General features: G+C 41.9%; 1 protein-coding gene across 2 annotated transcripts in view; it reads right to left on the bottom strand.

The window, feature by feature from the left end:
* Positions 1 to 6986: 6986 nt before the first annotated feature.
* Positions 6987 to 14634, bottom strand: part of FAM114A2 (family with sequence similarity 114 member A2) — a 20286-nt gene continuing 12638 nt past the window's right edge. For both annotated transcript variants that reach the window (XM_081181125.1, XM_081181126.1), the window contains 8 exons: positions 14356 to 14514; positions 13751 to 13874; positions 12723 to 12802; positions 11725 to 11853; positions 11399 to 11538; positions 10112 to 10184; positions 9349 to 9402; positions 6987 to 8687 (listed from right to left, as the gene is read on the bottom strand). In XM_081181125.1, the coding sequence (XP_081037251.1) occupies positions 8586 to 8687; positions 9349 to 9402; positions 10112 to 10184; positions 11399 to 11538; positions 11725 to 11853; positions 12723 to 12802; positions 13751 to 13874; positions 14356 to 14514 (861 nt within the window). In that variant the 3' untranslated portion in view covers positions 6987 to 8585. The remainder of the gene's footprint in view (positions 8688 to 9348; positions 9403 to 10111; positions 10185 to 11398; positions 11539 to 11724; positions 11854 to 12722; positions 12803 to 13750; positions 13875 to 14355; positions 14515 to 14634) is intronic.

Here is a 14634-nt window from a genome sequence, read left to right as displayed (position 1 = left end):
GGGAGATAGTAAAAGCACAACTTCAGGCAATACCAATGAGACTGAAACATGGAAGGTGCCTAAAGAAGCCAGGGTGGCTATCTAAAGAACTTTTAACTGAGTTAAGATTAAAAAAGGATGTGTACAAAAAATGGAAAAGGGGGGAAACCACCAAAGAGGAATTCAAACAAATAGCCAGCACATGTAGACACAAAGTCAGAAAAGCTAAAGCACAGAATGAACTCAGGCTTGCTAGAGAGGTTAAAAGCAACAAAAAAGGCTTTTATGGGTATGTCCGTAGCAAAAGGAAGAACAAAGAAACAGTGGGGTCACTCAGAGGAGAAGATGGTGAAATGCAAACAGGGGACACAGAAAGGGCTGAACTCCTCAATGCCTTCTTTGCCTCAGTCTTCTCCGGTAAAGAAAACAATGCCCGACCTGAAGAATTTGGAGCAAATGATTCAGCAAAGGAAACACAGCCCAGAATAACTAAGGAGATAGTACAAGAATACTTGGCTAGTCTAGATGTATTCAAGTCTCCAGGGCCAGATGAACTGCATCCAAGAGTATTAAAAGAACTGGCAGATGTGATCTCAGAACCACTGGCAGTCACCTTTGAGAATTCCTGGAGAACAGGCGAAGTCCTGGCAGACTGGAGGAGGGCAAATGTTGTCCCTATTTTCAAAAAGGGGAAAAGAGAGGACCCAAATAATTACCGCCCAGTCAGTCTGACATCAATACCAGGGAAGATTCTGGAGCAGATCATTAAGCAAACAGTCTGTGAGCACCTAGAAAGGAATGCTGTGATCACCAATAGTCAGCATGGATTTCTGAAAAATAAGTCATGTCAGACTAACCTGATCTTGTTTTTTGACAGAATTACAAGCCTGGTAGATGAAGGGAACGCAGTGGATGTAGCCTACCTTGATTTCAGCAAGGCATTTGACAAGGTGCCCCATGATATTCTTGTAAAGAAGCTGGTAAAATGCGGTCTTGACTATGCTACCACTCAGTGGATTTGTAACTGGCTGACTGACCGAACCCAAAGGGTGCTCATCAATGGTTCCTCCTCATCCTGGAGAAGAGTGACTAGTGGGGTGCCACAGGGTTCTGTCTTGGGCCCGGTCTTATTCAACATCTTTATCAACGACTTGGATGATGGACTCAAGGGCATCCTGATCAAATTTGCAGATGACACCAAATTGGGAGGGGTGGCTAACACCCCAGAGGACAGGATCACACTTCAAAACGACCTTGACAGATTAGAGAACTGGGCCAAAACAAACAAGATGAACTTTAACAGGGAGAAATGTAAAGTATTGCACTTGGGCAAAAAAAATGAGAGACACAAATACAAGATGGGTGACACCTGGCTTGAGAGCAGTACATGTGAAAAGGATCTAGGAGTCTTGGTTGACCACAAACTTGACACGAGCCAACAGTGTGACGCGGCAGCTAAAAAAGTCAATGCAATTCTGGGCTGCATCAATAGGAGTATAGCATCTAGATCAAGGGAAGTAATAGTGCCACTGTATTCTGCTCTGGTCAGACCTCACCTGGAGTACTGTGTCCAGTTCTGGGCACCACAGTTCAAGAAGGACACTGACAAACTGGAACGTGTCCAGAGGAGGGCAACCAAAATGGTCAAAGGCCTGGAAACGATGCCTTATGAGGAACGGCTAAGGGAGCTGGGCATGTTTAGCCTGGAGAAGAGGAGGTTAAGGGGTGATATGATAGCCATGTTCAAATATATAAAAGGATGTCACATAGAGGAGGGAGAAAGGTTGTTTTCTGCTGCTCCAGAGAAGCGGACACAGAGCAATGGATCCAAACTACAAGAAAGAAGATTCCACCTAAACATTAGGAAGAACTTCCTGACAGTAAGAGCTGTTCGACAGTGGAATTTGCTGCCAAGGAGTGTGGTGGAGTCTCCTTCTTTGGAGGTCATTAAGCAGAGGCTTGACAACCATATGTCAGGAGTGCTCTGATGGTGTTTCCTGCTTGGCAGGGGGTTGGACTTGATGGCCCTTGTGGTCTCTTCCAACTCTATGATTCTATGATTCTATGAATGGAGACCCACTTGCAAATCTCCATCATCTCTTCTAATTTGACCATCATAGAAAGCCTAACCACAAGTACATGTAACACATGTGTTTCACAGGGGCAGACTTTAGTCTTTCAAATTTCAATGGCACCCTGTGCAAGGCCAAAACTCGGCACCCTCCCACGTCTTGCCTTCCACCCTGATCAATTCACTATGTCATATTTTTGATATCCTGCAGCACCCGCTAGGCTCAACACCCAGTTCAGAACTCATCGTACTGCCCTAAATCCGCCTTTGTGTTTCACTTTCACTACATTTTACTTTTAGAAAGTGCTTCTAGTCTTACCATTTGTTCTCAGCACTCTGAGTATTGCCAGTTGCTTGCCTGGCTGATGAAGCCCACACTGTCAGCAGATGTTCATAACTGACGACATTCATGTCATTCATTATAGAAAATGTGGCCAGTAGCCATATTGTTTGAGGGGCCAATCATTCACAACCCTTCATTTCTGTTTCAGGTTAGAAAAATCACTTAACGTTTTTGACAGCTCCATAATATGACATGAATTCAATTTTTTCTCAGCTGTTGACAGTGGATAGATTTCCATGGAATCTACTTAACAGGCTTATTAAATCTGATGCATCTGGTCCTGCTTAGAACTCCTGTCCTTTTTTCTTTAAGTATTACATGCTGTACTTAGTAAGTCGCATACTAAACATACCAAGCTGCCCCTTTAATTTTGGAGCAGTCGTTAAAACAGAAGGGAATGGGTTTGCTTCCCTTTCCCCACTCTGATGTGATTAAGTGTGTACAGGTAGGAAGAGAGCCTACATAACAGCAAGGCTTGGGGAAAGATTGTGGACAGCTGGCCACGTCAGAAGCCATTGTTGTTTCAGGCAGTACCAGACCTCCAGCAGGGATAGGATGGGTGTAGGAATGCACAGAAGCTACAAGAAAATAGTGCTACAGAATTGCTTTTTTAGGTGCATAATAGAAAAGAGATGTTATGTGGCCTGCAAATGGTAGAATTATATTTGCATTGGGGAGATATTTCCTGCCTTTAAAACAGGAGCGGTGAACTTTTGACCCTCCAGATGATGTTGGACTCCAACTCCCATCAACCCAAGCAAATACGGCTAATGGTCAGGGATGATAGGAGTTCTAGTCCAACCACAGGTTCCCTATCCCTGCTTTAGAATAGCACGTTCTGTCTTCTTAAATTCAAATTTACATGGCTGGTATCACAGACATACACAAGCCTATGTTTGCTGAATCCCTACTCAACATACATCAGGTTTCCTGTTTTATGGAACCACCTTACTTCTTCTATAACATATTTGCATGTGCATTTTCTTTCAGATCAGGGCCTGCTTTTGAAAATGGTGCATACCTAAAACCCAGAGTCAACATATTGCTATGCTTTCTCACAGTATCAGATAAGCAAGTCTCTGTGTCTCGAGGGATGACATAATCCACTTTTTAATAGGCAGGTACAAGCAGGTTCGGGGACGCGGGTGGGTTAAACCACAGAGCCTTGGACTTGCCGATCAGAAGGTCGGCGGTTCGAATCCCCACGACAGGGTGAGCTCCCGTTGCTCGGTCCCTGCTCCTGCCAACCTAGCAGTTCGAAAGCATGTCAAAGTGCAAGTAGATAAATAGGTACCACTCCGGCGGGAAGGTAAACGGCGTTTCTCTGCCCTGCTCTGGTTTGCCAGAAGCGGCTTAGTCATGCTGGCCACATGACCCGGAAGCTGTACGCCAGCTCCCTCGGCCAATAAAGCGAGATGAGCGCCGCAACCCCAGAGTTGGTCACGACTGGACCTAATGGTGAGGGGTCCCCTTGCCTTTACCTTTACAAGCAGGTTCAACTACTTAAATGTAGAGGCTTAGGGCTACTTCCTAGACCCAGGCCCTGCTTAAGATGATGGATTACAATAGGTTTAAGCATGCTTAACTCTCTATTAGATTGTAGCTATGGAGGGAATGGCTAGAAACAGAGACAATTGGTCAATGCTGGAAACTGAGAATATCTATATTATTTTCAAAGCATTTACCCTTAATTTAATGAACACAAGACCATGCTGAATCAGGCCAATGGCCCATCCAGTCCAGCATCCTGTTCTCACAGAGGGCAGACCAGATGCTTGTGGGAAGCAGGACATGAGGCACAATGGAACTCGGCTCACCTGCGATTCCAAGCCACCAGTATTCAGCTGCACACTGCTTCTGGCAGTGGAGGTAGAACACAGCCCTTGCGGCTAGTAGCCATGCATAGCCTTGTCCTCCATGAACTGGGTTAATCCTCTTCTAAAGGCATCCAAGTTGGTGGTCCTCACTGCTTCTTGCGGAGAGTGAGTTCCATAGTTCGACTATGCAATGTATAAATAAGTCCTTTCTTTTATTGGTGCTGAATCTTCTGACATTCAGCTTCAATGTCCACAAGTTCCAGTGTTAGGAGGGAGCAAAAATATTTCTCTATCCACTTTCTCCAACCCATGTCATGTCACCCTCTTACTCACCTTATCTCTAAACTAACAAGTCCCCAAATAATGCATCTTTTCCTCTTAGGGGAGTTGTGTGTTTTTTTAACCTATGGTCTTAAAAAAGTTTGTGTGTTATTTTCACTAATGTGTGAATTTATCCTAGTATATATATGTTTTTACACATCACTGGCCTTGCAAAACGCAGAGAAGTGTGAATTTGGAGGCTGGATGTTTTTTGGTTCACATATTGATTTGGATTGGCGCAAATCAGGTAAGCTCACCTTTAAGCATGAACGGAGTTGAACTTTTCCTCCACTAAAGGCATTAAGATTGTGGGAACAGCCTTTAAAGTAAATTCTGATTGGCTACAGAGACTGACATCAGAGATGCAGCACCTCTCACAATTGGACAAAATAACTGTCCCTCTCCATCAAGGGGTCAGCTTTTACTGCTCTCAAATCCCCATAAATAGATGAAGTCTCATGTCAGTATTTCTTTTCTTCCTATAATCATCAAAGTCGCTCTTAGAATCTCTTCTACTCTGAAACCCAATACTCTGCTGAAACAAGTAAAATATAAATAGCTATGTTTAAAGAAGGTTGATTGTTAAGCTAGAATTTCACAAAACTTTCTTATGTCCTGTGTCCTCTGGGCATTAGGAAGTATAGTCAAAGCTCCTTACTGTTTTAACGTTTCTAGAGCTGGGATGAAGATAGGATTCCTTGGAAGTAGGACTTGACAGCTAGAATATTCAGTCTAGGATTAGCCTGTGGTGGCAGACCATTACCATTCTTTTCTGTGAGTATCTTTATACAAAAAAGAACCCCAACCACCCAATAACACCAGCTAGCATAAGTCAGGTCCAAACTTCAATCTTATACAAACTTACTCAAGAGCACACTTCATTGAACCCAGTGGGACTTGTCTCCAAATGCACGATTACACAACGCTACATGTGAAACTTAACTTTCTTTGCAACTAGCTTTTACTGAATATGCTGAAGGATGGAAATCTATAACCATTTTTCTTTAGGGGAATGATACCCTTAGCACCACCTCCTGAGTTAGCAGGAGACCTTTGCAACACCACCCTTACTTAGCCCTGCTCATGCCCTTCCAAAACTGAGAATGAAGCTAGTCTATCATATTTCCTTCCTGCTACTTATATAACTTGACTCCACACTCATTTAATCTGAATACATTTGGCAGTGCAATTTCTCTCCCACTGTGTCCAAGCAAGGATTTGTTTTTAATTCCTGGAGGCAGCAGGATACTGACCACTCTTCCCTGGGGGTGCAAAACATTTTCTAGTGCTCTATATTTTATTTGAACAAGATTTAACAAGGAAAACTGCTGGAGACAACACGCCATTATTCCATTTGAATAAATACTCTTTTTTTTTTCTTTATGAGTACAGCAGCAGGAGGGATAGTGCCTGCTAAGCCAGAGCATAATACAATTCCACACAGGAAGAGAGGGAAAATGATTTGATCTTGTTGATGTTTATTCACAACTGCCACGGCTATCTCCTTTTCTTGGCACCGATTTACAGTTCTACTTTTTCTCTGCGGAAGGATAACCATGAAAAAGGAGTAGGTGGGAATGCAAAACTATGTGGGAAAGCAGATGGTAGCAATAATTGGATGCTTCACAACAGCAGGAAACAAACAGTAGAGTGCACCAAAGAAATAAATTAGTATTACTGCTACAGAATAGCTAGTTAATAAATAGTCTGAACTTGGAAGAGCGAAGTAGCCCAGTCTGGGACTAGGAAATCCCAAAGAGGCTGAGAAGATCCCCCAGTTAGAAACATATTTGCTGTATCATGAAGTAAGAGTTTTAGAGACCTGCTGTTGCATGTTCCCACTATTAAAAAAGCAAGAGGAAAACACTCAAAATGTGCTGGGAAATCATGTTAAGTAACTGCAGAATTACATCTAATGTGCAGGGGATGGAGGAGAGAAGAGGTGGTGACAACTAGTTCCTCCCACCCCACCCCCCGGTGCCTTGGGAGAAGCCTTATAAGTTCTTGAACCACCAGCAAGGCTCATTACACTACAGATCTTGGATGTTGCTTGAAGATTTTTCCATTAAAATTATTAATGCCTCTTGGGAATTGTTTTCCCTTTCCTGCAATTTAACAATACACCCCCCTTTGTTTGTGTTTACAATGAAAAACACAGTTGCTGTGAGTCATGGTTTACGCAGAAGCTGTCAATTTCTGCAAAATTCTCTGTTCACAGGTTCCAGAGTCAGTTTATCGAGCATATATACTCTCATCTCTCTTTATATTTCGAAACGCCATATGCAGGACTGCCAGACTATGATACATAAGACTGTTACCTGCTACTCCTTTGCAGGATAAAGCACATTTAAGGGAACAAGCTTTAGAGCAGTACCAAGAAGTGTGATTCACCTTTTACTGACCCATCCTGGAGTAAGCATGCCTGCATCCTACAGACAATGGATAGATAGCCTGGTTTTAATGGGAAACGTTCTCTTTATTGAATCACAGAACAACATTTATTCTCTTTATATAATATAGTGCAGATTTCACAAACATACATATTTAAAATATAGATTCTTTGGTAGAAAAAGAATCTGTCGCAAACAATAGAACATTTATTGAAAGCTGAAAGACGTTTGCCCTGATGTAGCCACCATTTTGAGTGTGCTGCTGCAACGCTGCTTTTCTGAGTAACAGGGTATGCCAGTAGTCAGAGGATTTAGAAATCAGAGCAGTTTGAAGGCTGAAAAAGATACTAAAAATATTACAACAAACCAGGGATAAGCAACATGGTGCCCTCCAGATGTGGTTGGACTGCAACTCCTATCATCTCTATTGGGGATGTTGCCCAACAACATCAAGAGGGCACCATGTTCACTACCCTGGCAATAGACCAAACCTGATAAAGATGGCGAAAAATTCACTCTTAAAATAAGAGAAAAGTTGGGGGATGGACTAGATGACCCTTCCAACTCTACAACTCCATGATACCATTTCAAACGGCTGTATCCAATGCTAGTCCTACTCAGAGTAGACCCATTGAAGTTAACAGATATGTTGACTTAAGTTCATTAATTTCAATGAGTAAGACTTAATTGGATGCAACCCAAGCCTTTTCCCTTACTAGTCAAGCACTCGTTTTATTCTCTAAGTGGGGCAAATCATAGCAAGTTGCTTGGTTGTTTAATACAAAAATATTCAGGGTGTTCCTCCCAAATTGCAAGCACAAAGGGGTAGGAAAACTTTCCCATAGCCGTGCAAGATATAAACAATGCGAAGTAATAATTCTATAAAAATAATTCTGTCCTGAAAGTCTTGGGGCCTGTCCATATGAATCAGCAACAAACCTTTGCCTGGGCATCTAGGCAGGGATCCCACACTCCTGAATACAATGGTGCAAGAGCATTCAGCCACTTGGGATAGGGCCAAGAGGAAGAAAATACGACCGCCAACTACGTACATTTAGCCTATATTAGCTTTTTATTAGCTAGTTCTCTTTGAGCTACTTTTCATCGATCACTGGAAAGCTAGACATTCCAAGTATATTGGCCAAATCTGGTCTAAGTTTCTGTTCTATCCAAACAAGTAAGCTCAAAGAAACAGTGTCACTTGAAGAGTGATTTTTTTAGACTTCCCAATTTGTCTCTAAGGTTTGATTAATAAAAGAGACAAGGCTAGGAAGATAAGGGGCTGATCCAGGCCTTTAATGAAATCTCTTTAAAACACACATACTTGTAGTGTAACCCCGTGTTTGTTCACTTGGAAGGAAGTCACACTGTGTCCTATGGAACTTACTCCCGTGTAACTGTGCCCAGTATTGCAACCTTAATGATTCTTTCTCCAGGAACCTCTGGGGAAAAAACATTAACCGGCACAGTGACAAAGCCGCCCCATACTTTGAACTTGCAACGTTGTCTGCACTTTATCTTCCTCGCTAGCCTAGGCAGATAAATGATGGCCATTCAGCAAGTTATTACTGGTCAGTGAAACACAGTCAAAACGTTTTGTATTTTGTTACAAGCTCCTATTATTTTGCTGAACCGGGGAGGTTTATGCCGGCTGGGGCACTGTGTTATTGCTGTGTTAGCTCCGTACGAGCCTTGATGTGAGAAATCTGTAGAACTGGCAGGAGTAGCTGGAAGGCATCTTGGATGTAAGAGGCACTGTTTGAAGCCTGCAAAGAAGAACATAAAAAGGCAATTACGCTGGGGGGCCCTTTCCATAAAGAGTGCCTGCTAATTCTAGAGGTTAGCATTTGGTCAGCACTCAAAACCACCACTCCCCACATCAACCACTTCAATGGAATAATGGGACATTATGCAACAAAAGGCATCTAGGAGAAAGGGCTGAGATAGGGCCATGTATGGTAGCCTACATACAATGTTCATTGAAGAGCTATACCCACCCTCCTCCCACTGTCATTTGAGCAGATAGTTCATATACTTTCTACATCTGCAATCCATAAGAGTTTGGGGAGTATTAAAGATTATTTTTGTTCCAAAAATCCAAATTAAAGTTTTACAGCATAACCTCCCGCAGTCTAAATGAGCAGTCAGAAATATTTCTCAACATCTTATCCTCTACTTGCCACCCAATCAGCACAACAAAAAGATTACACCACACTTAGCTCTTTCAGTAATGAGATTTCAGAAACTAGTTACATAATATGAACCAGATGCTGTAACTTTATGACAATATTCTCACACACACACAAGATTTCTCAACTTATTCTTTCTTCACTCCAGTCATCAGCCAGCCCACCTCAGACAAAGTCATAGCCAGTAAAAATATACATTGTTTAACTAGCTAAAATGTTCAACTACATTGCAACTGACCTCCAAAAACACTCCAGTGATTAAAGGGTTAAGGACATCTGCCTTCTCTTCCACCTGGAAAGATTGGATATTTTAGGTTGCATTACCAAACACAGCACAAAACCTCTTGAATATTATCTGATCTCCAGTCCAAAAATGATTTAAAGATACACTGATTAGATTAGCTGATAATCCATCTCACATTATTTGAAAATGCAGCTCTGATGTATTTCACATCAATAACATGTTACATACAAAGTAAAGTCCGTTACTCAGATGAGCATGCTACTTGAGAGAGAAAAAGGTCAGTATGAACCAAGAGTACTGAGGGGGCTACCAGAAATTATGAACAGGAAGTTCATAATATGCAGTCAATGTCAGCCGCCAAAGGGGGGGGGCATAGAAACCAAGAAGATATCTCTAAAATAAGCATAGTGCAAAATGGACATTTTCCACAGACGTTGCTAAACAACAGTTTGCAAAATACTGTTATCTCACTAAGTCATATTATGATATTAATGGACTTGAATCCAATGATTTTAGTTGGTCTACTCTCTGAGTACAACTAACTAGATTATCACCCTATGGATTCCCCCCTTCTTTTCTTTTTTTTAAAAACCTTTTAATAAAGAGAGAGTAAAGTCTAGAACTGACTGCTGCAGCCACAAGAGGCCGTAGGGTGCCTCCTCTTTAAAAACAGCAAAACAAAGGGAAATCCAGCTTTTCAGATAACTGAAGTAAGATCATACCATTGTCCAACAACTCTTTAAACTTGACTTCTTACCCCAGCAGCTGTTAAGCACGTCACAAAGCCTTTAGATACAGCCGATAGTTCTTTGCACAACACAATGGTCATTCTAAGAAAGAACAAACAGCACACAGTAAACACAAATTGAAAGAAAATTTCCTCCTTGAATGCAATGCTTTTCAATAACCGCTCTTCAAAAACAAAAGTGATTTGATGAATTAAGATTCTTTTGAAAGAATCTGCCTCCTTCAAGCTTAATTCAAGCCTGTATTCGAAAGACAGATGGTAGAGGGAACAGGGATATTTCGAATAATCTGTCAGCATCACACTCTTACCTCCCCTGAGGGGGGGCTGATATGGACATCACTATTCTGTCTCATCAATCCACCACTTTGGGTGGTGAGATAAGTATAAAGTCCCCTGTGGAATGAAAACAAGCACATGGCCCCAAAGGAGTGGTGTGATCTCCTGGCTCCACAAGCAAGCAGGAAGACAAGTCAGAACTTTGCCACCTTTGCAGCAGGAACACAACTCCATCTACACCATTGCACAGGTTGCTACTGATTGGATTTGAAATTATTTTTGTGTATGTTTTTGTTGTTAATCGCTTCTAGATGCTTTGTGAGAAGCGATTCACAAATGAAATAGATGGAAGTATTAAGCAATCTGCCTCCTCCCTGTTTTCCCCACCCCTAGTTCTCTGCTCCAGACTGCAGAATCCATGGCTGCATTTGATTTTTTAAAACGCAGAGGAAAACAACACATAAGCGGGGCCAGTATGCAATAGACTTATTCCGTTGGCATAAAAATTTATGCATGCACAAGGAAACTTTCCTCCGCTCCCCAAATCTGCTCTGGAACAGATTAAAGGGGTGCATGGGAAGAGGAGAGGGTAGAAGTTCCATTACAAAAGCAAAAATTTTTGCATCAACGAAATGAGTGGTGTAGAGCTACTTTGGATACAACTCTTGAGTATAGTTTGGCCTAATAGTTCTCTAATATCAAAATCAAGAGAAATGGAACAGTAGTATCAAAGCCAGCAACAAGGATTCTACAGTGGTACCTCGGGTTACACACGCTTCAGGTTACACACTCCGCTAACCCAGAAATAGTGCTTCAGGTTAAGAACTTTGCTTCAGGATGAGAACAGAAATCGGGCTCCGGAGGCACAGCGGCAGCAGGAGGCCCCATAGGTAAGGTGGTGCTTCAGGTTAAGAACAGTTTCAGGTTAAGACCTCCGGAACGAATTAAGTACTTAATCCGAGGTACCACTGTACTTATCATCTTATACACAGCAGAGTGGCCAAGAGTGATCAACCTTACTGTGAAAGGGCTTTGGCCCGATCTAGGGCTAACACCTCTTGCTCCTGCCCGTGAAGAACCAGAGCTGCAGTTTTGTGGAACGCTTCGATAGAATAAGCTGTCAATTCAGCCAGGCTCCTGATCGCACATGCGTGAACTTCCTGCAGAAGTTAGAAAAAGATAAATAAATTATTGTGTTACTTTCCCACCCAATTCCATCCCACAGGCTTCATGCAGAGATTGTAACTGCAAGCATGAAGCAGCATGCTGTCAGCTATGAGCTTAGATTATATAAGCGCATTGACAGCTAGACAGCAGTGCAATATTCCTTCGGTTAAAATGATTACCTCTACTGATTTTTTATCCTCTTGCTCAGCATCCCCGGAGCCCACTTGCTGGTCTCCTTCGTTCGGCGTTTCTTGTTTTGCAGTTCGCGCGCTGAGGCTTTTTGTCAATTCATGAGCGGAGTTCCTTGCCTGTCCGAGAGGAAGCAGAAACACACCAGCACATCACCAAAAGGAGAGGCAGGACCATCCTGATCATGCTGCACATGGAGGAAGTACAACTGCCTCTGGAACGAAACTACGCAAGGGGGAACATAATTTTTGTTGCATTGACACCTGCAGTTGTTCTAACCTAATTTCAATGTGCTGATTTCATATCTGAAGTGGGTTTTGTTCTGTAAGCTCTAGTTTTTTTTGCAATTCATGTTTTTCACTTTTCACCATAATCTTTGTTTTTCACAATGCAAGAATTCAATATTTTATTAAACACATAGCCAAAGCAGTACAATATGAGTATAAATGTAAGTGACTTACATAGCATTGAACATGACATGTATAGCATTGAAAATATGTATATCTCTGTACAGCTGAAGGTATGCAAAAAAATGTATTCCCTTGGGATGCACAGTATACTGGGGAACAATTTTTTCCCCCCATTTTCTTTTGCATGAGATTTTTCAACTGTTCTTATATGTTCTTTCAATGCTGGTTTCAAATCTGAAATTATTTCTGTGTACATGCGATAGTTATCTTTCAATTTCCGACTCTTGCCGATATGTCATATTTACACTGGGGATAAGTGGACACTGACATGTTGATCTACCCTAACCACATGGTAATTATTGTTTTGCAAACCTAGTTTTTCTTTATTTTTACAGTTTTGTAACCTAAATATTTGTATTTTTCAGATCGGACCATGGCTTCTTCAAGTAGACAAAAGTGTGTAAACAAGCCTGATGCCTTTTGTGGCTGCTACACACTTCCTCGTCAAAGACGCAATATAACAGCGTTTGTGAGGCATGCCTAACAGCCAAAAGATGACAAAAAAACCACTCACTCACTTGGGTTAGTTTGGCTGGTGTTGAAGAGACTCGTAATTGTGAAAAGAGATCTCCTACTTCCTTTGTGAAGTCTTCCTCCTCTGAAAGCAAGAGATGACAGGTGCTGAATGCTACATCTAATCATAGACATCAAAACTTACTAAATTGCATTTGAATTTTGCATTTGTACTCATTTCTGTCCTTTTGTATAAATAGCTTTGCTTTACAAATACCGTATTTTTCGCTCTATAAGACGCACCAGACCACAAGACACACCTAGGAGGAAAACAAGAAAAAAATATATTCTGAATCTCAGAAGCCAGAGCAGCAAGAGGGATCGCTGCGCAGTGAAAGCAGCAATCCCTCTTGCTGTTCTGGCTTCTGGGATAGCTGCGCAGCCTGCATTCGCTCCATAAGACCCACACACATTTCCGCTTACTTTTTAGGAGGGAAAAAGTGAGTCTTGTAGAGCAAAAAATACGGTATCTTAGTCTCCTTAAAATCTACCAAGAGGGACAGCCTCCTGCTCAATGATTTGCATTATAATGGTCTTCTTCTTTATGTCAGGAATGATGAAGGAGATTATCCTGGGGAGCTTAGCAGTGCTTCTCTTGCACAAGTCCACAAGACTTCTGCTGCGGTTTTCATGATCCCACTGATAAACTGCAATATCCTTCATTCAAGCTTTGGATCACAGACTCAAAGAGTGAGTGAGTCAGAATACCAGCAGTGATTAGCCTGATGACATAGATAATCTTGCCAAAGGTATTCACTTGAAGAAGCTGGAAGTGCACAGAGTAGTCAATTAACAGCCTGTGTTATCTGCATCTCCTGCAAAGCTTCCAGAGAACTGTCCACTGTCAGAAACAGAATAATGGCAAGATGGACCATTGATAGGACTTAATGGACTGGTTCATATGCTTAGTTTTCCATCTTTCATGTGTTATTGCACCACACTCATAACGGAATGACTGAACTCACCATTCAGTCCTTTTACTTTTGCTATTCAGTCTACTGTTACTTTTGCAAGTGGGAATTCTTGTAATTACCCTTCTTTTCTTCCTCTTCATCATCATAAAATTCAGCTAACGAAAACGCTTCTTTGAGCTGTTCCAGTTCGGCCTTCAAAGTATCTAGCTCATCTCCGGAGAGGGCGCTTATCACCGACTTCACCTGATTTAAAAAGAAAGAAAGCCACAAAGAGAACCGTAAACCCACCAGCCAGAAACGCTTGATATTTGGTGTGAAAAGGTAAGGTGGCAGCACTAATGACAAGCTGACTACAGAAAGCAATTCACTCTTTGAGAAGGGGAGCTCTGTGTTTGGCATATTCCCTCACAGCACAGAGAGAAGGTGTGTGTGTAAAAATATCAAACTTGCTCTACCTCGCAGTGCCATTGATTTTTACTCTCAATGGCTCAGTCATTCGGAGCAACAAAGATCGAGAAAGCTCTTATTTTAATAAAAAACACTACACAAGGGGTAAAGAAACAGCAGGGGAGGGCAGGGAGAGGTGTTTTTCCTGCATTTACTGGCTTTCATTTACTGATGCTTGTGTGGAATCCATAAAAGGGCTCATCTGCCAGAGTTTAAAGAAATATTCATTTTTATTCCTACTCAACTGTAAAAAAAGGAAATTGCTCAGGGCCATTACCTTTGATTCACTCTCTCTGGAAAGCATCTCTAAAGCTTCCAAATGAGAAAGACCCTGAAACTCATCAAAGAGTAGCCCATAATGGGCTTTCTTCTCTGTAGCCATGGAAACCTCAGTAGCTGTCCGCTGTTCTTCTCTCTCCTTTGCCTCTCGCAAGATCTACAAATGGAAAAGTTGAAGCGTTAACGCTGGTGCATGTATATAGAAACACACACAAAGGAAAGGTTCGCCCTGAAATATCTGGTGTTCTGCTGTGAACAGCTCTAGGGACTGATCATT

Source organism: Podarcis bocagei (assembly GCF_964188305.1).
Source record: "Podarcis bocagei genome assembly, chromosome: 2".
Taxonomy (NCBI): domain Eukaryota; kingdom Metazoa; phylum Chordata; class Lepidosauria; order Squamata; family Lacertidae; genus Podarcis; species Podarcis bocagei.
Note: the sequence above shows the minus strand (reverse complement) of the source record. Positions and strands in the feature narration are given on the sequence as shown.